We start from the raw sequence: 24,890 nt of genomic DNA, 5'->3' as shown, positions 1-24,890 counted from the left end.
GCAGGAGTTGAGTATCTTAAGTCAATTTTATCTCTAAGTGTAGACCTGTCCTTCCATCTTAGCTTATGCTGTCCACGAACTTGGGCGAAATGTAGCATGTCACTCGAATCTCTAATGACTCAAGCTGCAGGGCTCTGCTTGCAAGTATCAGAAGCACGTTTTGAGGAAACCAAAAGTACTTTTTTGGTCAAGGCACATATTTACCTATGGGTCTTGTCTTTAAAGTCTACTTGATCAGAAAAGTTTTATTTTATAAAGTCACTTTCCATAGCTCATTGCCAACACCTTCAAGTAATTTTTTTTTTTATATCGCAGAGGATCAACTGACTAAACAAGTAACCAATCGGAGTTGAGTAGCCAGCACAGCAGTTTGACAATTGAAAGAGTTAGCCACTGGATGTTGGAACCCAGATATTCTTCATGATATTCCTAGTATCACATGAGGTTCCTTTTGTATTTCCTCTTTGGAAATGTTTCTTGGTCTTAGGTATCTCACTTTCAATTTTCGTTTTCATTTTATGGAGATTGACTGACTGGGAAGGGCATATTATCTGATATTTATGCTGTTCACCTATTCCAGACCTTTTGAAGATTGTTTAAATATTGTTGACAATTTCTATTTTTTGTGGGAGTGTCTGAGGGTAGGTCTACACAGCAAGGTTATTTCAAAATAATAAACCTTACTTTGTAATAACTTTGCTAGCATTTACATAATAATGTTGATATAACGGTTGGCTTATTTCAAAATAGGTAAACCTCATTGCACGAGGAATAGTGCCTACTTTGAAATAGCTATTTCAAAATAGGGGCTGTGCAGACAGGGAATAGACCCTCTTTCAAAGTAAGCCATGGGGTGTCCAATGGCCCTATTTTGAAATAGGCTCTAGTGTGTGTAGATGACCTACTTTGAAATAGCTGAGGGCTATTTCTAAATTCCGTCTGGCTGTGTCTGCACTTGCATTCCTCTTTCGAAAGAGGTATGCAAATGAGGGAAATTGAAAAGGCAAATTAGGTGTAGATTTACATATTTACCTCATTCGCATATTCTTTCAAAAGAGCTTCTTTCAGAGGAAGAAAAGCAGTGTAGACGTGGCCCTTTCGAAAGTAAACCCCATCTTCGAAAGAATGCATCTTCCTTAAAACTGCAAATGAGGCACCAAATATGTAAATTGGCACCTCATTTGCATTTTTGAGTTCCCTCATTAGCACTTCTCTTTCAAAAGAGTCATGCAAGTGTAGACACAGCCAATGGCTGTTTCTGCACAGGCCTCTTTCTTTGAAAGTGGTATGGTAATACGTGTCCTAAAGTATGCTAATGAGGTGTGGATGCAAATTTCCCATGCCTCATTAGCATACGGTCACGTGATTTGGAGTCTGGGAGACCATTCTTCTGGACTCCAAAAAGCCGTGTAGAAGCGTGGCCCTGGCGGAGCTTCTGGAAGGAAGTCCTTCTTCTGGAGGCCCCTTCTTCCCAGAAATTTTTGGGAAGAAGGGGCCTCTGGAAGGAGGACGTCCTTCTGGAAGACCACCCCTCCCCCACTCCCCGGGGTCTGCTCTTCTACACGGTGTTTTGGAATCCGGAAGAAGGGTCTTCCGACACCAAATCACGTGACCGTATGCTAATGAGGTGTGGGGAATTTGCATCTGTGCCTTATTAGCATATTTCGGGCTGCATATTACCATGACACTTTCAGAGAAAGTGCCCTATGTAGAAACAGCCGTTGTGTGTAGCAGCATTATTTCAAAATAAGCTATTCCGGAATATCTCTTCCAGAATAGTTTATTTTGGAATAAGACTGCTGTGTAGACACACCCAAAGTTAAATCATTTTTAAAGTCTAAATAGCTGGTTGCTGGCTTCTGATCCTACATTTACTGATTACCACAAATTGGTCAGAGGTGTCCTGGCCAGCTGATCTAATGTGAAGTTTGGTTTTTTTTAAGAAGCGTATTTATTACTTTGAAATATACAGAGCTGCTGGGAAAGTAGGAAGCAGACTGGTTCTGGTTATGTAGATGGAGGCTTATATACACAAAGTAGCTGTAGAGTTTTTATATTCTGTTTGCAGTAACAGTAAACAGAGCATCTCAAATAACCACTTGCATATTGCAACAAACACATCATCATTTGCTTAAAAAGAGTTATAATTACAGTTGACGAAGCATGGACACCATAAAAATGCATTAGTTTGGCTTGACACATTAATTACCTGTTTTTGCAGATGTTTTTATATATTGTTGTGTGAACAGTTTACAAAATAATTACAGGAAAGTCATATGGAAAATAAACTAAGTGGGTGGTTTCTTGCCTTAATATTTTCATTCATGTGAATCTGTGTGAGGCACAGCTGCTCTGTAGCAAATGCAGAGGGAGAAAGAGGAGGAATCTTGAAGGGTTTTTATTCAAAGGTCTCTGTCATCATCATTACCACACTGTTATATCTTGCTTCAGCCACATATTTTTTAAACATTTAAAATGACATGGCTGACTTAATCCCAGTGAATGGGGTAGGGGGTGGGGAGAGCTTTGATACTGATCAGATGAAATGCTAATCTGTTAGAATCTAAGAAAGTACATAACTTAAATTAATAGTATTTTTAAGCAAGATGAGCTTGTGTGATCAGTTTGTAAAGATTCATTGAGGGTTTTAACACTTATTTGTTACTATTTAAAAAACATCTTTAAGGTGTAACTCTTAATGAAAGATACTCCTATCAGAGATTCAGGGTCCCATATTAAAGAATGACCACATGGTCTCTATTGGGAATGTGATAAAATGTTCCAAATGAACACAGAATAATAAGCTTGTATTAGAAGCATTGCTTTGTCCTTTTAAGTTTTAAAAAGTTTTGGGATTGTTTTTGGATAACTCAGGCAATATTTTATTGCTATAAAATATACAAATACAACCCTCCTGCATTTCTCCGATTTGTAAAGTCAGTGCTTTCTTTATGCTGCTGTTTGCTGTTACTGAGTACTGACACCTAAGCAATCACAGCTGCGGGACTGGCTGGGGAGGTGGGGTGAGGAGCCAACTTAGTACCGGCTCCTCTTGTTTTAAACCAAAAAAGCACGGTGCAAAGTATGTGTACTGTGTAAAGTATGCACCACTGTTGTGGGGGATCTTGCCATTTATCTAAGAGAGGCGCTGTAAGAAATGAAAACCTAGTATAAATGCTAGAGTCTGCATTTAGTTTAGTGGATTTTTCCATCATCACAGATTTAGTGTGTTGTCACTTCTCTTTTTTTTTTTTTTTAAACATTTGTATTATTCAAATCTTTTGGGAATTTGGTAGCCCATCTCTCCTGTATGTGCTAATAATGGATGTGCCCAGAATCTTCATATTTTAAGGAGCGATTGGATTGATAGGCAGTTGGTATTTTTCATAAACTTTCTTGCAAATTTTAAAGTAAAATAAATCCAGCTCTACAAGCTGACTTGCGTCTCCCATTCTGGCTTAAAGACAGGGCTTGTTCTTAAAAAAAATTGAAAGCTTGAACTGGTAAGGACTGAGCTCAGGTCAGCCATGAGAGAGATGTGAAAACCCTTTGAATAGAAACCTTTCTTGCAAATACAGCCCTTACTAGTATGGTTAACATTTAAAGAGTGAATAGCTCATAAAGGTAATACTTTTAAAAATAAATATTTCTACACTCTTTCCTATTCTAAGTGATGAAGCAAAATTAACGTCAAATAAAACGGGAGAACAATAAAAACTCAAAGGGCCAGGCGTCTTGTGTATTTAGTTGCTCTAAACAACTGAGGCATTGAAGAAAATTAGGTAAACATCCAACTAAACTGCATAATCAACAGTAGCTCGACTTTCATGCTGGCCTTGAAATCTTCTGCTGAAGTGAAGATGCTGGCTGAAGAGAAGCTAAATACTAATATAAATAAATAAGCTGTTCCAGTGAAACCAGCTCTTAAGGCATGTCAAAGGGGGTTGATTATCTCAAAGGAAGCTGCAGACATCCTGTACAAGTTCAAGTTTTTCCTTCTGCAGACAGAAGCAACAGGACTGGAACCAAGATTTAAGAATGTAAGGAGTATCTTGTTTACATTGTTACAGACATGGGAGACATGTGAATCCCACCCCACCCTCTTCTGGGAGGCTAGGCAGGCAGCCCTATTCTTTCTGCCTGAGGCCCCACCCTCCTGCCCTCTGCCCTTGTCTGCCAGAGCTCCAAGCATCCCTTCCGGCAGCCAAAGTATAACTCCCCGAGCCTCCCTCCACTGCCCCCAGTGTTAGCCCCACAGCTGATGGCCACTGGCCAGCCCCACTCTTAGCTCCAGTAATGGGTCTTTGGCAGGAGTTGTGCTCTTGCCAGCTTGTTGGGAGAGGGTAGAGTATGGATGGACCTAGGGCTTGGCCGAGGAGTTCGATTTTTGCATGCCTGGTAGAGACACGTGAAATCAAACTATCTGGGGTCAGCTGTTGATCCCATACTTCTCGATATCGCGAGGAGTAAGGGAGGTTGACATGAGATTTTTCTCCTGTCGACCTCCCTCTCTGAAGACACCCAGTTAAGTCGATTGCAGGGAATTAGATTCTAGCTATGTAATTGCTGTAGCTAGAACTCCAAATCTACAGTTGGCTCACCTGCCTGGTGTAGACCAGGCCTTATCGTGTCGACAGCCTGAAAACACTTGTGGAACAAAAATTTATTTTGTTAGCATTGGTGTGAAGATTTGATTGACTGACTGGGCCAGGCTTGTGAAAAGTGCTACATCGCTAGACCTCTGCCCTGAAGTTCTCTGTTTAGCCATAGGACAGACAAAGCATGGGCAGTAGTTGTGAAAGCCTCTCTTCAGTGCTTCAGTTATGCAACTCGACCCTGGGGAGATCATCTCCAGGGCTGAACGGGCAATTCACTTTGAAATCTTGGCCCTTGGTGTGACTTTTTGAGATTTTCATTTCAGGTGGTGATTTATGCTTTAATTTAGCCCAGTGTTTCCTACTGTATATGGTAGGGACCACACTGACCATTTTATATTCACATAGGCCATTGAACCGATGCAGCAGCTTCTGAAGCTGGTCTTGTGTGTGTGACACGACAGCAGTGTCATCTGCGAACAGCATATCTCTGACGAGGACTTCCTGCACCTTAGATTTAGCTTTCAGCCTTGCAAGATTAAACAGTTTCCCGTCAGATCTTGTGTGCAGCAAGATGCCCTCTGTTGAAGATCCAAAGGCGTGTTTAAGGAGGAGTGTGAAGAAGATCCCGAACAATGTCGGAGCAAGGACGCATCCTTGTTTGACGCCACTCCTGATGCTGAAAGCATCCGATAATGTGCCATCATATTGGACGGTTCCTCTCATGTCTTCATGGAAAGACTGGATCATCTTGAGTAACTGTGGCAGACAACAAGGACTTGCAAGGACTTTGGGCTCTCCATCAGCCTAAAGAAGACAAATGTACTTGCTCAGGACGTTGCTGATTCTCCATCAATCAGCATTGACAACTATACGTTAGAGGTCGTCCATGAGTTCGTTTACCTTGGGTCCACCATCACTGACACCCTGTCCTTGGAGACTGAGCTAAATAGGAGGATCAGTAAAGCAGCCACAACTCTGTCCAGACTCAGCGAGAGAGTGTGGAGTAACAACAAGCTGTACACTCACACCAAAATGCAAGTCTACAGAGCCTGCATCCTCAGCACCTTCGTTTACGGCAGCGAGGCTTGGACCCTATACGCCTGCCAGGAAAAGAGGCTGACCGTCTTCCACTTGCGCTACCTCAGGCACATCCTTGGAATATCGTGGAAGGACAGAGTGTCCAACATTACCGTCCTTGAGCAAGCTGGAATCCTCACTATGCACACCCTCCTCAGGCAGCGGCGGCTCCGCTGGCTTGGCCACGTCCACAGGATGAATGATGGAAGGATCCCAAAAGACATCCTGTATGGCGAGCTAGCCTCTGGCAAAAGACCTCATGGACGCCCCCAGCTGCGCTACAAAGATGTTTGCAAGAGAGGCCTCAGGGAAGTAGACATCAAGCCAGACAGCTGGGAGGAGCTGGCAGACGATCGCAGCAGATGGAGGCAGGAACTATACAAGGGCCTTCAGAAGGGTGAGTTGAGGATCAGACAGCTAGCAAAGGAGAAGCGAGCCCACAGCAAGGACCTGCCAGACACCCATTACGTATGCAACAGATGCAGCAAGGACCGTCTCTCATGTGGGTCTTCACAGTCACAGCTGACACTGCAAATGAGGGTGCCAAATGGAACTACAAAGGGCGCGTTCCATAGTCTATGTAGACTGAAGGATGCTATTACTAGGCCATTGAAGGACTCTTGAGCATAACTAAATTGGTCTGAATTCAGACTGGTGATGTAGGACTATGTAACTGTACCCTGTTACTATAGTCACCCTATAACATTAACGGAATGTCATACCAATCCTTTGAGTCATGCAGCCCTTGTTTTACCATTACATTGTACAAAAGTAGTTACGCACACTGGTTACTTATTTGGGTACTCAAGTTTTGGGAGACATGAACTTTCAAGCACCTGAGATACAAATAGTGTGTGTGTGTTCTTCCTCCTATTTTGTAACATTAGCCTGTTAACCAAAAATGGACGGAGCAGCCAGCAACTGAAATCTCTGTGGCTTATTACTTTCACTTGGCTATTAAGGGCATTTGTGATCCTCGTGTTCATCGGCGCCTAGTTTGAAAGGATGGAAACAAGCATGTTTTGCGTCTTCTGTTTTTCTAAAGTAGTAATTTATAATCTTTATTTTATGTGCACTATGATTTTCCTGGATACAGAGTCCATTTCCCTTCCTGGTTCCAGGTCTTAATTCTGTTTCCATGGAAACAGATACCAAATTGGCAAAAATAAGGCAAGAGTTTTCTTTTACTTGAGTATGTAATGAGGCTTAAACTGTATCTTTGCCAGAACACTCAAACCACAGAACATGGGATTAAATATTGTATGCATGCTTAGGTATAAGCGTCCAAGAATAAGGCTGGAACCAGAGACAGCAAAATCAAGTCAATCTCTTTTCTCAAGTGTTTGGAAACACAATAAAAATCCTCACCATTTTCTGTTACTCCATCTAGGTGAGTCCAGTCCAACTCGCCGAGAAGCAGTGAAGAGGAAGACCGCAGAGTATCTCATGCGTGCTGAAAAAATTTCCAGCCTATGCCAGAAATCCTCTGAAGATGGTTCAGTTTCTGGGGTAGGCTTGCATTTCAGTTCCTTAAAATGGAAGCTGCAAGATTGTCTTGGCTTTTTGTTGTCTCAAAACCATTTTAAAATTAGATAACATTGCATATGTATTCTAAATGCATTAGTCAGTCGCTTCTGGTAACTTGACCTTTTGTCTTTTTTTGCTTCTTCATTTGGTATATTTTGTAATGTTATACAGAATTACTGATTCTAAAACGTGCTGTCAGGACTCTTTTTATTTATTTTTTTTTAATTTAACTTCATACTCTGCAATTTATAAATTAAATTGAGTTGGAGCATTCAGCAGGTTCTGATGGCATTAAATTGCTTCTTGAGGTAGCTTCTACCTTTTAAGGAAGATATCCTTAGCTGAATTTACATGGTGCCAAACCAAACAAATCTGTTTCAAGACATGGTTAATAGATCTCCACTTTGCCCTTCCCCATCTAGTTCCCATGGGACTTATCTGTTCTTGGCTTGTATTTTTGCTGTAGTCGCACTAAAGCCACGTGAGAGAGTCAATGACAGCTCCTAGGTAGTAAACATGAAAATTACAAACTTCCTGTCTGTCTGCGCTTATGTCAAGTAAGGACAAAAAGGGCAGAACATGCTTTTGTATTTTCACAGCCCTAAGAGTAGTTTAAGGAGATAGTTGCAGTTAAAAAGTAAAGCCTTAGAAAATAATATAAAATTAAGCCACTGATCCAGGTAAATCTTACCCCTTCCTCTCATGTCTCTGCAGCCTTATTTTTGAAGGGGAACTGTTTCTACAATATGAGTCCACTAATACATTGGTGGGTACGTTCTAAATGAGAAATGTTTTTTTGAGAGTTGATGCCTTGTTACTTATATTAGTTGTATGTAAGAGAGTTTTAATACTGTGGTCAGTTATCCACATTTACATAACAATGAACCGTATTTTTCCAAGAGGTGGCAAAACTAAACCAAGGCCAGGTCTACCCTAGAAGGGTAAAATCAATTTGAGATATGCAAATCCAGCTACAAGAATTGTCGTTGGAGTTGACTTACCTAAAATTGATTTTGATTTTTTTTTTTGCTGCCACTTCCACAGCGGCAGGTCAATGGGAGAAACTCGTCCATTGACTTCCCTCACTTCTTGTGACTGCAAGGAGTACCAGGGTCAATGGTGGTGCCATGACAGTTTGATTTAACACTTACCCACTAGGTGTGCTAAATCAAACCCTGGAAGATCATCTGCCAGCACATTGATCTTACCATAAGTATAGGTGTTCCTAGCAGTGATGGATGGACTTCCTGCTGTTTGCCATTCCTGGGGTAAAATTTTCTTGCAAGTGAGAAAAATCTTTACTGAATGCAAATCCAGTATTTTTGGAAACTGACGAGGGACTCCATTACAGTTTTATTGTAGAAAAATAACTATGGGCTTCCAAGAGCAAAGGGGCCCCCTCTGTCACAGAGTATTGAATTGGACAAATACCTCATTTGTGGATCAAAAAAGAATACATCAAATAGAAGAGAAACTTGTGTCTCTTCTTGATAAAATTCAAAGCTGACTAGCTAGGAGAAGCTTGACTTCAGATGGGCAAAAATTTGAGATTAATTTACATAGATTACACTGGGGACAGCCATTGTCTAATGGTTCACACAGACGGAAACTGACGTCTGACCTTGTGGTCCGAAGTGGGAATACGGTTACTACCGAGGGACGTAAAAGAGCATGTAAAGTGCTGTGAAGAAGGAGGTGAGCATCACTGTGGCAAAAAGAGAAGCAGGGAAATAAACCCAATTTCTTCATTGTCACTACTAAGAATTAGGTAGCATGGCTGATCTTCCCATGTACAGTGATCTCCAGACAACCTGTGATCTGAATAGTGATCCATACCCCCAGATGTTGACATACCTAGTGTTTGTCGTGACCTCTGAGTAAGAATGATAGTGCTCTCTCTCTCTTTTTTGGGGGGTGGGGGGGAAACAGTGGTTACTCATTCTTGGGAATGCACATTTTATGATTCTGCATCACTGTTTATTACAGGTTTCCCTTTGCTCCTCCTTGCTCTTAGCTCTTTATTAGCTTTTGCTCCAGTCTAATGATTTTAATCTGTGAAGCCATTGGAAGCTGTTTAACTTATAGGTTAGGGTGATTCTTTGTGGAAGCTGCATATTTGGTTTTTGGGAGGGAGGGGAACAATTTTTTTTTCTTTCGTTCTCCAGTAAGTCAAGAAACTTTTTTGAAAATATGACGTGTTCAAGTGCCATAGGTGTATATGGCGATTTGCAGAGCAAGTGAACAGGGACAGGTCATTGTCCCGAGTTGCTTACATGCCTCCTACCACAACTGCTGGGTAGGCTGAGGGAGGAGAGCCAGAATCTGATGATCTAACCAAGGCAAGCAGGTCAGGTCAGTGCTGTCCCTGGCCTGGATTCCTTACTCAGTGACCACATAGATTTGGAAGTCATTCTTTGGCTTGTAAAGGGATATGGCAAGGGAGGTGTCTGGCAGGTCACAGATAGGTTTCTCCCACCCCATATCAATGGGGCATGGCATGACATTGTGGGTGGCCTGTCTACTTTAGTTGAGCTAGTGCTATACATTGCAGAATGTACTCTCTTTTCACTACACGTGATGTCAGGGATTAAGTCCAAATGTTAGTTTCCAGGTTAAATCATTACACCAGGGATGCAGAGGAGACTGACGGGGCTTGTATTATGCACAGTGGTGGACACGCTTGCCTGACACACAAACTGTGTCAGTTACATCCCTGTAGATCACAAAACCCAGGGGGAACAAACCAAAAGAAATGGTAACAACTACTCAATGAGTTAAGATACACTTTAATCTCTTGCAGTGTGGCTTATTTATGGGTTGGTAATGCATCACTACTTTTGGCTAAGGCTGTTTTTGAGGATCATATTGTCAACCATAGAACATCCGGGTTTCTGATTGACATGAGCAGAGAGCACTTACCATCAAACAAGAAGAGCACTGTTTAAAATTCTGTGTTTTGTGTTCTTGTAATTTATAAATTTCCTAATTTCCTTTCTCTTGTTGCCTGAGCTATTATGAATCCAGAATAACAGTAAGATTATTGTTGCCAGGTGGGAACTCAGCTGTTTGTTACTAAGTTTAGTTACTTCTTGAAAGCATTGGAAATATTAAACTCATTTCTGTTTTTAAAATTTTGTTTTCAGTGTTATCTTGATTTATGTACTTGCAGCTCTTCTTACCTGTGAGGACAAGCAGGAATCTTCTTTCATCTCCACTCTCTCTGATTTATGATAAATTTAGCTTCCTTCGGCCTGGCATTTGCTACAGCAGGCAGTCTTCCTTCAAGTACCACCCTGATTGATGTGTAAACTTTGATATCTTCCATTAGCCTCCAGGATCACTAAGTTCAAGGCCCTCTTGGAACCTAAGGAGCCCTGCCGAGGAACTGAAGGCCTTCAGAGTCCTTGGGGTGATTGACAAGGTAATTCTTCAGTGTCTCTTCAAGAGTTCAGTCATAAATTGACTGCATGCTGACATTTTGTCTTTGAAGCTGTGGATCTTAAGGATATGAAACAAAAGGGGAAAATGACTCAAATGCATCTGCACTTTAAAATAACAAAAGTAGAAGAAAATGGCTTTTATCTAAGCAATTCATGTAAGGTCATGCAAAATATATTTGAGCTAAAGGTAAAGTACGTGTTTGGTGGCATTCAGTAGGATGGGGCCTGGTTTTTTGAAAATAATGTCACAGTCACAATACTGGGATAAGGACTCATCAATACTTTTTTCAGTTTAATAAACTGATGGCTGTTTGAAATACAGAATGTTAAGGAGTTTTTTACCCTTCTCACAGTTCATGAAGTATGGAAACTTGGTGGAGGAGGGAGGGGAGAACAGTGGGAAACAACTGCTATGGAAAAGGTATTTGCTTGCTCTCCTCTCTGACCCTGGAATTCCAATCCCCAGCCAAGATGAAGATATAGGACAGGTCAAACTACTTTTTGACTCATTCAAAAAATCTCCCCAAATCCCAGTATAATATTCCTCAGTCACATGTACACTGTAATGGACCATATGGCTCTTTTGTGAGCCTAATTAAGCGACCAAAAGAATAACTGTGCATAAAATAGCTGCATTGTTTTGATATTGCTGATTACAGTAAACCTTCCATTGAATGGACCCTGAAATAACGAACTTGGAAATAATGGATGCTGTCTGCCAGCCTCCCTGCCCCCTTCCCCCAAATAAATGCCGGAGGCTCACCAGAGCCACTGCCGGGGCTGGAAGGGCCACCGCAATGGCTGTGGCCACCAGAGCCAGAGGAGTTGGGGGTGGGGTGGCCGTGGCAGGGTGCAGGAGATCAGCTCCCCAAGCCACGTGTGCATGGAGCATGTTGGTGCCCTGACCGCCACTGCTTGCAATGGTGCTGAGCAGCAGCCATGTTGATGAAAGTTGCAGGCTGGGGGCAGCCACGCTTTAGCTTTATGCCGGGGGCTGGAGGAGCTGCAGTGCTGAGAGCTGCAGGATGTGGGAGGAGCCAGGCCGGGATTCAGCTCCTCTGCTGGTAACTGGGAGAGGGAGATGGAGGTGTGAGGGGCAGAAGTGGGAAGGGAAGAGGGGGGCAGAGGACTGGAGTGATGGGCTGGGAAGGTCAGTGCTTCATCGTACAGTGTCACCATTCGGATATAAGGGCACTAACGGACGCCCCTTCCCTATTAGTCCGTTAAATCGAGTGTTTACTGTAGTTGTTACCAAGTACATTTAAAATGGTCAATTATTCAGTAATGAGGCAATGGCTAAATCAACTTATAACGATTCACTTCCTTGTTGCCACTTCGTTCCTCAATGCCTTTTGGTTGTTTCTTGAATGATCCCTGTCTTGTGGACTTTGTGTTTTGGGGTCATATGTCACGTTTATAACTCGTGTTACTAAAACATTGTTGCTGTCCTCCTTAGCTCTGAATTTGTTCCTCTCCCTTTTGGTAGGCTGAACATAACCATTTAGATTGTCTTTTGCCTGTACTGTTTTAAATGCATACATAACTACAATGTTTTCTTCTCTGGGCTATATATACTCAGATTTTTAACCTTGTTTTCACAACATGTTTTCACAACCTTTTAGCTATAATATCATATACATTGTATCTTCTTTCATGTGATGGCAAGTGTGTCATCTATTCATTGCTTCTCTCTGTATATTTATTAAGGAGAAAATGAAAGACCAATTTGATAAGCTGATTATAGCTGTTAGCTGTGTGCATTGTATAAAGCTTTAAGACCAATGGGGATTCCAGGAACTACATAACCTCATAATCATCCCTGAGGAGGGATGGAGCAGGCAGCTTACAACCTTAGGAATTTTCCATACCTGGGGGATACAGGGTCCTGGTATTATTGTAGAGAGATGGAATAAGACCTCTTCACATGTCATTCAGTCTTAAAGATAGTAAAATAGTGGAAATGATTGGTCATTGGAGGTGATGCTCAACACCCTATAGGGCCAAGCTCCTTTATTCCAGAAGGTAAATGAATTTCCCAGGTATAATTAGGTACAAGTCTAATGTAGCCACATTCTGGAATCAGAATTGTTCTGAAAAGACACCAAGGTAGGATGGTGACAGAAAATAAGATTTAGTATTGGAGACGTCAGTGTGAAATGCATTCTAACAGTGTTTTGTTGTATATCTATCCAGCAAGTATGTCATAAGGGGCAGAGTTAAGTTTGAATTGTTCAGAGAATGGAGCAAGACATTTTTTTTTTGTTTTCAAACGTCTTTCTACTTGTATACCTGCTCCTAGGCTCTCTACTTCTTCTACATTTTAATCTTGCTTTGAGATATTGTTTTGTTTTTATCATTTAATTGTGTCGTAAGTGTACCTAGTGTTTTTAGCACACGTAGAAAGTCAGTGTCTGCCCCCCAGAGAGCTTAAGCACAGAATATGTTGTATGAATGTGAAATATGTAATTCTGTATGGCTGTGTCTACCCTACCACTCCCTTTCAGAAGAGGTATTTCAATGACATGGAGTGGAACTGGTTAATGTGGCGCTGATATGAATATTCAGCACCTCATTAGTATAATGGCTGGCAGTCGTGCTTTGAAAGTGCTGCTTTTAAAATGCAGACTGGCTGTATAGACACGGGCACTTCAAAATAAACCCCAGACTTCGAAGTAGGTTTATTTTGAAGTGCCCATGTCTTTACAGCCAGTCTGCATTTCAAAAGCAGCACTTTCGAAGCGCGACTGCCAGCCATTATGCTAATGAGTATCTGAATATTCATATTAGTGCCTCATTAACCAGTTTTGATCCATGTCATTGAAATACCCCTCCTGAAAAGGAAGGGGTAATGTGGACCAAGGCTGTGTGTATATAAAAACTGCTTATCATGTTTGTAGAACAGGGGGATTGTTTGTTTGCTTTTTGTCCTCACTGTAAGTCTCACACTTATGTCCTGTGTTTTCATTCACCACCCCCAATACGCTCACTCTAAGGATCTGCTAGTGAGAGAGGTTAAACCTTTTTTTGTGTAAACTGCCAATGTAAATAGTGATGTTGGAAAGAAAGCATACTCCAGGCAGTGTAAGTGTGTGTGTTCTATAGACATCCTGTCACAAGCAGTGTTCCCTGTAAGCTGAGCACTTGGGTGGTGCCCAGGAGAGATTCAGGTGCTACCCAGCTAATCAGCAGAGCGCCCATCCACAGTAGGGAGCATGTATTTGTATTGGTGGTGAACATCCACACATGCCTCAGTGCACAGAACAAACTTTATTCTGCCCATGGATGGGGGGAAAAAATAGAGGGAACACTGATCACAAGTAAATTTAGAACTATTAGGTTGTTTAAAGGATCCCATAATCCTTTGGAACTTTCCCTCGCCATGGAAAAGCAGCTACAACTAGGCTAGAGTACATCAATATAAGAAACCCTTGATTTTAAGAGACCGATGGGGAGCAGGGGTGTCTGTTAATGTCAAAAGGCTGTTAAATGCAAGGGTTTACTTGTAGTCACATAGCACTCCCCCTGCCCCAAAATACTGTAAAATGGGTGGCTCATTGGAGCTGTTGCTGCTGGACCCTTGCGGCGTCCTGGGCCACCACCATGGCTGGAGCCTCCGCCATAGCTAGAACTGTCACTGACGCAGCCGGAGCCGCCATGCGCTCTGCCCGCTTGGTGTTGGGGGTGATTGTAAGTGGCTTCTGCCTGCGTGCGTACGCATCCACCCCTAATGGGAGGAGCCCATGGTGGCTCTTGAAACCATGGTGCAGGTCCTGTAGCTCTGACGGCTCCAGCCACCGTGTGGCTCTTGCGGCTAGGGTGAGAGCCCCAGCCACAGTGGCTCCTGCAGTCGTGGTGCAGGTCCTGCAGCCATGGCCATGGCAGCTCCTCCTACCCCAGCAGCAGCCCCAGCCACTGTTATTCCTGCAGCTGCTCCAGCAGCTGCTCCAGCAGCTCCAGTGGGGTCGGCGTCACCAGCATTTGTGCATTTTCTTTCAAGGCGGGCTGGTGGTTTAAGCAGACTTTGGGAGCAATGGGGGCCTGGCAGATGTCCGTTGTTCCTGAAGTCTGCTGAACTGGGGCCTACTAAATCGGGGGTTTACTTTAGGTATTCAGGTTGTGTGCTGCACAATGGTCAGGTTTGGTTCAGGATATGGAGACAAACCTCACATCCTTCTAAAGCTTCTATGGGATCTTTCATATGGCTGCAGAGTAGACAGTGTTATTTCTCCCTGTTCATGCATGGCATGGTGTCTGATAGTGCCCATTGCTTCTTACCTTGTAAAACCATCTCTACACCAAAGGTATGGGAGAACATCCATATACAGAAAGCATCCCTGATGTGTGCGGTGTATCTCTCCAAACCACTGCTACACTCCTGGTGTCTTTCAGCAGCAAGGTGGTCTTGATCTGTGACTTGCCAGCTTGCTCCTGCCACAAAGCAAGGTAGCCCATGTTAACCTGTCTCCCCCATGTGAACTCTTGAAATACTTTTTGCTCATCCCCGAACAAGATCGTGGAGTGCTATGAGCCCCTACAGGACACAGTGCCCTCTTTAAAGGAAAAGAAATGGCATCTCAAAAGCAGGATGACACAGGTCATTTAACACACTCTGTATACTGTGTTGCAGTGCTTGAGTTGAAATCCGCAGGCTAGTGACACTGTGATCTTGTCTCAGTTGCAGCCATGTGGGAGCATCCATTTTCAGCGTTTAGCCCAAGCCACATTATAATGTGTTTTTTCTCTGTGGAGATGGGGCAAAGTCATGTGGCAGCCTGATCTTTCAATACAGTTATCTTAAAGGAGTTTGTCATGGTTTGGGACACAACAGGGGGTAAACGGGTCTGCATTGCAGAGCTTTTTCTGAAAAATGTCTTCATCTTTGTTTTCCTCATCATTGTAGAACTTTATTGGCCTAATAGCAAGGGGAGTGCTGATGGGGATGGATGAATGGAATTTTTCCCAGTGTGATGTCTAACTTTTTGCAGAAGACAAGCCTACATGATGATCCGATAAAAATGCTGGTAGCCCTTCTATACCCTCATGCTCCTGCTGTTGATGGAGGTTGTGGAGTTATGCCAGTGCTAGACCAATGGCAACTCAGAAGAAAACTTGTCTGGAACTTTGCTCAAACAGACAGTCCTTGGTTGGATATGCTTTGTCTCATTCTATTGTCAAGGGTTTTAAAAAGGGACTGGGATGACCTTTTTGTGTGTGCTCAATTTGAGATGCCTGGAAGGGGGTCTTGTTTTTGGAAATTATCTTCTGAAACTTTGGCCACTTCAAGCTGTCTCAAGGTGTGGACCCAAAAGTGCTAGTCAGTTCTCAAAAATCTTGGCCATGGGTTTACCCCCCTTTTTTGTTTTTTTCCATTTGGTCTCTTTGCGTGACAAGTAAGCTGTGTGCTCCTTTACTTGGCACTGGCTTTTATATTTTTGCAGGGGGTAGGGATGCTCGGTGAATGGTTGGGGTGTTGTTTGGTTTTGAAAATGGTTTTTTAATCTAACAAAAAATGAGGTTTGTGCCCTTGAATGTTAAGGACTCAACTTCTTGTGGATATGTGAGGGTAACTCCTGTGAGCATTAATATAGCATACCAAAGAGCAGGCTTGTGTGAGTGTCTAGAGATACACCCAGACCAAATATAATCAGTTACATGAGCACAATAAAGCATCTGAAACCTCTTTTGGAAGTAGCAAGTGACTTTTCTATCAGAACATATTTAGTTAAAAAATATTCCTATGTTACAGAATCTCTGCTGAGTTTTTGCTCCTTTTGCAATTCTTTACTTTGAAGCTATAATCGGACCCTGAAGCAATTAATTTGCTGTGGAACTGCAGATACCTTAACAATGCTGTTTCAACCCCCAACATCTTATTCTTTAGTAGGCAACCCTTTCATTTTTAAAGAATCATCTTGTGTCCCTTAAAACAGTATTTCCCAAACTTAAAACATTTGCATACCCCTTTCAGGGCTGCAGCTTTATCAGTGCCCCCTCTTCTCCCAGTGCTTATCTCCAGATTTTTAGTAATTTATTTTCTGCCGTGTATCCTTTGAAATCCTTTCATGTACCACCAGTGGTATGTGTACCACACTTTGGAAAACGCTGCCTTAACAAGCAGAGTTCGTTAATGAAGGACTAAACTGACCTAAGCAGTGACTCGTAGGCCACATCTACAGGAGCAGTTTTTGTTAGTGGACAAAATCAGCACATCTGCTGGCAGTGTTATACCTCTCCCTGTTCAGGTACAACACCTCTCTCAACAGTGTTCTGTCAACCAAACAGCTGTGTAGATGCTCCAGGGCCCTTTTGTTGACAAGACAGGGCTTCTGGTTTAGCTGGCAGCCCTGTTTGCAGAGTGTCCGGTCAGCTGTTTTGTTGAGAGAGGGCCGGGCAGTCTGGCTGCTCTCTGTCCACAGAGTGGATTGCTTTTTCGATTTGCTTTTATGTCTAGATGCATCTGTTGACAGAATTTTTACCAGGAACTTCCTTGGAACGTCACTTCTGTCAACAGAGGCTTTTCGTGTAGGCGTGGCCATAATGCCTGTTCTCCAAACAGCCCTTATCTGATACAGTGGGTATTGGTGTAAATTTGAAGTAACACACTTGGCTTCAGTGGACTTCTATCTGGATCTTTCCTGGATTTTGTTTGATCTGGGTTTATTGGTGATGAGATTATTGGGTAAAATGCATGTAACATAATCTGAAGCATTAAGAATTAGAACACTGTCATCAGTGTCCTCCTAAAATTAATTAAGAAGTCATAACAACTTTGTCATCACATTTCTGTTGACAAAACAGCTGTATAAATGCCCCCAGGAGGCCTCTCTTGACAGACAGGGCATCCATAACAATGGGCAGCCCAGTCTGCTGTGCTTCCGGGTGCCTGTTTTGTCCAGAGAGCAACTAGGCAGCCCGGCTGCTCTATCGACAGAGCTGAGCACTCTCCCGATTTTGCTTTTGTGTGTGGCTGCACTCTATCGACAAAAGTTTTGTTGGATGATCTCTTCCGACTGTGACTCTTGTTGACAGAGCGCTGTAGTGTAACGACAGCCTTCATCGTAAAGCTGTATGGGAAAAATCTCAATTCCAGTGCATTATGTTCTTTTTCTAGGGGCAAGTCACTATCCCACCCAAATCATCATGATTTATTAATTTAAAAGTATGGTCAGATTTTTACATTTCAGGAGAACATAATAAATAAAATAGTGAATCCATGTTGATCTCTTGAATAATACATTTAAAAATGCTACAGAACTATAGGTAGTTGAATTCAACAAGTTATGGCTAGTTTTAATTGATTTTAATTAAAGGGTAGGAAAACTGGGCTTGTGTTATGACAGTTCCTCTGTTGTACATGAATGTTAAATACCGCAGAAGCTGTGTTTTAGTCCAGTGTTTACTAATTCTCCTTTTAGCCTCAGTTTTATTTGAGTAGGGTTTAAACGGCATTGCTGTTGCACAGTTTACATTAACATCAGCTCATATTTTGGCACGCTGCAGTCAGCTAAACATCCTGCCAAATTTGGATGATCTTCTTCTCCCCTAATGTTGGTTATGGAGTTGCACAGAAAGAGTGAGCATAAAAGATATAGAAGAAAGTATACCCGAAACCTCGCATAACATAAACTTTTTCATATTGGGCGTTGTATCATCCAGAATTCTCAAATCACCGCATTTTAACGGTAAGTAAAATTTTCCATAAGTGCAGGATAGTGAAAGTAAATACAAATAAGTATAGCAAACACAGTATGAGTTTACAGTGTACAAAACTGCTGTTGTTGGTAAGTAAACAACTCTGCATGCATTTTTGTTTGTTTTCTAAAGATCTAATCTTGTTTTTCTTTAGTGTTATACATTGTTAGGTATAACTCTCTTATCCAGAATATTTGAATATCTGGCATATCCAGCTGCCAGATGTGAAAAAGCTTACTGTACTTAAGTTCACATATTCCCTCTGTTGTGGTATTACGGTGATGTTAAGAACCAGAATGTGAAACAAATCAGAAACCAGCTATAAACAAGAATAAAACTGAGTAACCTTATTTTCATCGCCCTAAACATAACATAGTGGAGGAAAATGTCATAGTTGTTACATATAGATTAAATATATATAGTTTGATAATATATATAGTTTGATTAGCTATTATGAGAAATCTAAACAAGAGAACTTTGTTTTTAAGAGGGGTGTTTTTGTTGTTAATCTGACAGCATCTTAAATTACTATCTTGTTTTATAGCAATCATAGAAGTTAAAAATGGAGTAGTAGTGTGTTGGGGTCATTCAGTCCATTTTCCAGTCATTACAGAATGGTTTCCTAAAATACATTGTAACATCTACTCTAATTTTAAGTCCCAGGGCTTGAGGCTTCTACCTTTTTCCTAAGGAAGCCAGTTTATAGACTAATATATTTCACAGGTAAGAAAAATCTCTTCTCCATAGGTCTTCTTTATTTTCTCTCTATTCCCAGCTCTACCCAGACTTATTATACCAAAGGAAATAATATAATCTCTTACACACGTACAGGTGCATGCTTGTGAACACACACACACACACACACACACGCACAAACAAAATCTTTGAAATCTTTAATCATACTTCAGTCGCTACAGCTCACTTACGTTGCTCTTCTCTGAACTCACTCAGATTTGTCAGTAACTTTCAGGTGGTACAGTGCCCAGATCTGAATGTGGTGCAGTTACAAAACAGCTCGACAGATTGTTCACTCTCTGCACTGATATATTGCCTTGGAGTAGGCAGTGTTGAGTCACTCAGACTTGCCTTTATAATGTCATCACACAGTTGTATTTGCTGTGTTGACCCTCTGTTAGATCTTGCTACCAGTTCCCAGATGTTCCCTCTTAGTGAGTATGTGTTCAGATTATTTCTCCCCTTTGTGCATTGGTCTGCATGTTTTCATCAGAATATTTTTTACTTACACTATTAATATCTCTCTGAATTCCTCTGTTTCAGTCCTTATTGCAAATATTCATTGTATCATTATCTTGTAATTAATAAAGATGATAAATAGGAACATTGTAAAGAATGGTTCCTCCTAACACAAAAGAATAACATTAAATGTAACCACTTTGTTCCATTCCCCCCCCGCCCAAGAAACTAAATAGTTTGTTCTTTGGGGAACGATCTTGTCTAACTAATTAGTAGTAAGTTGCTTAGCACACAGTTGATGCTTGAATTTGATAAGTCTGATCATGAGGGACACCCCGTATTACAATCCCTTGGATACTTCCTCCATTTTGATATAATTTGCCACATGTAATTTTGGCTAATTTTCAGCCTGTTTCAAGGGAGTAAACTGTCACCTTTTACAGCACCACTAAAAGTCTGAAAGCATAAATGAGTTTTTGTTTTCTACTTTCTGGCACTTTCAGTAATAGAGTTTTTCTTCTGTCAACTATAATTGTCTCATAAAGAGAATCCATAGATCATAGTATCGGAGGGGTAGCCGTGTTCGTCTGGATCTGTAACAGCAACAAAGGGTCCTGTGGCACCTCGTAGACTAACAGAAGAGTTTTGAGCATGAGCTTTCGTGAGCCCAGACTCACTTCATCAGATGCTGGTCTTGGAAATCTGCCATAGATCATAGATAGTTGTGGGTAATCACTGAAAAAGAGGGATAACTGAAGGCATTATGCTGACTGAACAGATTATGAGCACTAATTAATTATTTTTTTTCACAAGTATCATCCAAGTGCTTTTACTAAAATTGCTTTCTTGGCTCTATAATCTTTGAGTGTCTGCATGTATGTGCATGTATAAAATAATATAAATAAAGCTGGAGGGTAGAACTGGTGGGAATAGGAACTATATTTAGTAGCCAAATAGAGCTTCTACTAAATAGACCATTTTCTCCTGTTAGCCTTGCATAGCCTGCAAGGTCCACCAAGACCGGGTGGGGGCGGTTAACGTGTCCTGCAACAATGGCAGCTGCTGGAGTCCTGGGCCCTTAAATCGCTGTTGGACATGCAGTGCTGAGGGCTGCGTGGAGGAGCCTAACTTCAGTCCTGCCCCTTCGGAGGGTGTGGAACTGACTCTCTCACACTCACACATACCCTGGCCCAGGAGCCCAGCAAGTCTGTGAACCCCATTGCAGCCAACACAGCTGAGGGGAGAGTAAAGTGAATTTACATCTTCTTTTTGCAGCATCAACAAAATTCTGGTCAGTTACACCTGTTCAAATGCCTTGGTAGCAATGGAATTTCACAGGTACCTCTGAGGTTATTACTTGACCTACAGAACTTTTTTAGTCCTGGAAGTGATAAGGAGGAAAAAAAAATCGATATTGGTCATTAGATCCCGGCTTGGATTTGCAGACTTTGCAGTCAGAAAACTTGCCTCATAAACGGCGTATATTTCATCCGGAGTTACCCTATAAGCACAGAATCTAGTGGTGATACTGTCTCTGGTTAGATCACAGAGATCCCCTTGAGACTGTCGCCTAGCGTGCTCCTCTGTTTACGTGCATTTTGAGGTGCCTCATCACCCTGTGTTTGAGAGAATGAAAGTTACCAGGCTACAATAAAACCAGGCCCAACTGAGGCTAATACAGTAAGAGAAATTGATACAAAACATAATTTCGCACCCTAGTCCTTATCTTAAATAAAAGTCTTCAAGCCAGAGCTGATCTTTTCTCTGACCTAGATCTAACAGCTTCTCCCTCGTTGGGGTTTTGTCTTCGGCTGGCTAAACAAACTGGTCCCCTTCACAAGAAGACACCTGAGAAGACATGGAAACAATAATTCTATGCTTCTCATCCCTTAGGGAGAATTTCTCCTGGTTGGAAATCTTTTCTTTAATTCTCCCCCACCCCACTTTCAAACAGTACCAAATTCAAAATGGATTCCAGTACCAGGGTGCACAATCACTTGTTTTGGTACGACCAACCACAATTTAGTCTTCCAGGAAAATCAAAACCATTCACACACCATTGTTTTGAGCACTGGAGCATTAAGTTTCTTAAATACCACTAATTACTTTAATTTGAAGACTTAGATTAATAAAACAGATTTCCACTTAAGATTTCTAATTTCACATGCAAGAAAGATACACATGTGCACACAAATGTAATCCCCTGAATGTGTATTTTCTAAGCTCTTGAATGATAGGTCATTTGGCCCATTTTGTATAAAGCATTTTCAGGTTATGCATATTCATATTCAAAAACATATTTCCATAAAATATGGAGTCATAGCATCACAGATGTTATCATGAACTTATTTTCAGAGTAGAACTGCAATTCAGTAACTAAGGATAAAGCCAGCTTTTAAGAGTGTACCATTGCTGGTAGTCTTCTCTCCCAAAACCTTAAACTAGTAGGATCTGTGGTTGAAATTTGTCGTGGATCTCACCTGATCAAACAAGCAGTACTTGTAATCCTCATCAACAGATGGAAGCCATGTGTGTTTTTTTTTTTTTTAAACACCAATAAATGTTGGTCAAGTAAATCTAACAAACTCAAGCTAGTATAAATATGTTGTGTTCTGTTCTGAAAATGAGTAGGACTGAATCCACAGCAACAGTAGATTAAAACTAGGTAGTACCTAATTGCAGCTGGTGTGGTGACTGCATTTCTGTTGAAGCCACCCGAGAGAAAGCAAATGCATTTACAGCAGTATTTAGTTCATCCTCTACTGTCCCCTGTGACCTTGATGGGGTGTTTTGTAGGGTGACTAATGGCTTACCATGTTCTTTTTTTCTGGTGTGTTGCCTATTGCCTGCCTCTGGGTTTGTGATTTCCCCTTATGCTGACTTCTGCTGTATTCCTTCAGTCTCTTATCTCAAGGCTTTGATGCATATGTTCTGAAGGTGGCCACCGTGACTTTGGGTGGCAGCAGATGGTAAACCTTCAGGCTGCCACCAGCTATACTGGTGTTAAGTTGGAAACTTAGTGTTTGATGAAGAATCAGTAGTGCATATGAAAGAGCTTTTACTGCAGAAATATCTTTTAATTAAAAATTAGCATACCGAAACACTTGCTAATTTTATGCATGTAAAGAATCCTAAAATTAAGTCTTTTCTTTAAGCTAAACTATGGTTATTTACAAATCTGGATTTACTTTTCTCCAGTTGATTGTATCTAATGTATTTACATCTGTTTTTGAATAAAAATCAGTAGTTATTGGACACAATTTGAAACCAGTTATCTGAAGGACTTTGAAGTACAATTATTTTTAAAGGTAGTTTCACATACCATCTGAATTGATTTTCAGTTTTAAAAATGAAATGGGGAAATCTAGCTGGGAAACCCATAAAGAACTGGTCTGTAATTAGTTGCCTCATGAATTACTGGTGTCCCCTGTACTACAGTACCTAGGTTGCAATAATTCCTTGTTCATATGCAGTTTGCAACGCTGCATGGCTGCCTGGGAGAACTAAGATACTGCCAAAGGCACACTTGAGTGTGTTGATGAAGGTATTTATTTGCCCCAGTGTTGCAATGCTCTTTGCCTGTCCGCTTGTGTGCGGTTTTGAAATTGGCTCTTGTAGCACTGCCCACCTATGTTTTTACTTGGTAGTAACATGCTTTACTGGAGGATTTTAAAGCCTAAAACAATATCTCATTAGTATGACAAACAAGGTTCACGTGGCTTCCTTTTGTATCTCATTCTCACTTGTCTTGAATGGCCATTGTCTGGTGTTGAATAATACTGGGGATCATAGTTAACTGTTACAAGGTATTAGACCTAACAGTTCACATTCCAGTCATCCTTACCCAACAGCTTCCATCAGCATGTGAGAGCCAAGAACAGATTGACTTCCTATCGTAACACAAGATAAGTACTTGTACGACAATCTGCTGTTGCTAATGCTTCTGATGCCATCGCTTTAGATAGAATAATGGAGCAAAGAATGTGCTATGGAACTTTATGTTCTCAAGTCAAGCCTATTTATGGGGAAGCTCCCTGACCCTTCTTGCTCTGTTTTTCAAAAGGAAATCCTATCAAAATCCTTAAGGAACACACTCCTCCATCTCCTCTGCATTGGTGTAGAGAGATGGCAGAATGCCGGTGTAAATAACTCCTACTATTACAATACCGGAAGACAATGTTTGTTTGGCCCCAAAGTTGGAGGAGAGAAGGGTCTGATGTTGAGAGCAAATCAGTGCTTAATTCACTGGATTTGTTTCATCTTTGCAAAAGTGCATTGCAGCAGTAAGTATCAGGGGGTAGCTGTGTTAGTCTGTATCCACAAAAACAGTAAGTTCTGTGGCACCTTAGAGGTTAACAGATATATTGGAGCATAAGCTTTTGTGGGCAATTACCCACATGCATCTGATGAGGTGGGTTTTTGCCCACGAAAGCTTATGCTCCAATATATCTGTTAACCTCTAAGGCGCCACAGGACTTCTTGTTGTTGTTACAGGAGTAAGGTAGCCAAGAGGAGGTTTGTTTCTTGGGCTAAGTACTAGGGCTTGTAGGGTAAATGTACTGGATAAACTGGTTGTGCTTCTGCCTTTTTCTTTCTCTGGCTCATCCCCTTTTGGATTTGCCTTCCATTCACATATTATGGTAATGCCAATATTAGTGTAACAATTACCCATTTTTGCAACTTGTCACTAAGTTTCTTTAAATTTCCATCATGCCTAAATAATCAGTTATGTCAAGACATAGCAGTACTTAACAAATGGTAGTTCTCTATCAAGCAAAATGGAGCGGTGGATCAACTTCATGCCTGTGAAAACAGATTTCAGCTTTGGTTTTGTTTTCTCTGTTCAAGTCAAACAGGAGTGAATATAATGGATTGATTGGAGAGAGAGAGAAAGTTGGTTGGAGGGTCTGGTTACTCAGTCTAGCTAGTGAACCTCAGTGACAAGGAACTATTATCTGTTAAAACCTACTCCTGTTACGGTTGAAAAAGAGTAGCTGCTAGTCTTTGTGATGTTGTTGTGCTATAGCAGCTGAAGCTAGCCCTTAAGGGACAGGTTGTCTGCTTTATTCCTGTTAGGGACAGTTATTTTATACGTTACTATAGGGTGACGAGTCGGTGGTCTGTTCTGTTACACCATATGATAATACAGTTCTGATAAGCAAGTGTGAAATGTGAAAGGGAGGAATACATTAATTTGTATTTGTGCAATAAGGTATGCCATCAAAGGTAATTATTTCATGACAGTTTTAGTTATAGCACTTGTTTTATCATGAAATAAAATATGGCTTTAGGATCCTTTTATTGGAAAGACAATTGTATCAAATTAGTACCAAATTAGATTTTTGCCTTTATAAAGGTGAGC

The 24,890-nt window shown here is 41.4% G+C and overlaps 1 protein-coding gene across 4 annotated transcripts in view; it reads left to right on the top strand.

The window, feature by feature from the left end:
* RPS6KC1 (ribosomal protein S6 kinase C1) overlaps positions 1-24,890 on the top strand; it is a 127,247-nt gene that overhangs the window by 53,606 nt on the left and 48,751 nt on the right. For 3 of the 4 annotated variants that reach the window (XM_074989987.1, XM_074989990.1, XM_074989991.1), the window contains 2 exons: positions 7,066-7,184; positions 10,531-10,623. In XM_074989987.1, coding sequence (XP_074846088.1) covers positions 7,066-7,184; positions 10,531-10,623 — 212 coding nt within the window. The remainder of the gene's footprint in view (positions 1-7,065; positions 7,185-10,530; positions 10,624-24,890) is intronic. The other variant, XM_074989988.1, reaches the window with a different exon arrangement.

Source organism: Carettochelys insculpta, chromosome 3, assembly GCF_033958435.1.
Source record: "Carettochelys insculpta isolate YL-2023 chromosome 3, ASM3395843v1, whole genome shotgun sequence".
In the NCBI taxonomy this organism is placed as follows: Eukaryota; Metazoa; Chordata; order Testudines; family Carettochelyidae; genus Carettochelys; species Carettochelys insculpta.
Note: the sequence above shows the minus strand (reverse complement) of the source record. Positions and strands in the feature narration are given on the sequence as shown.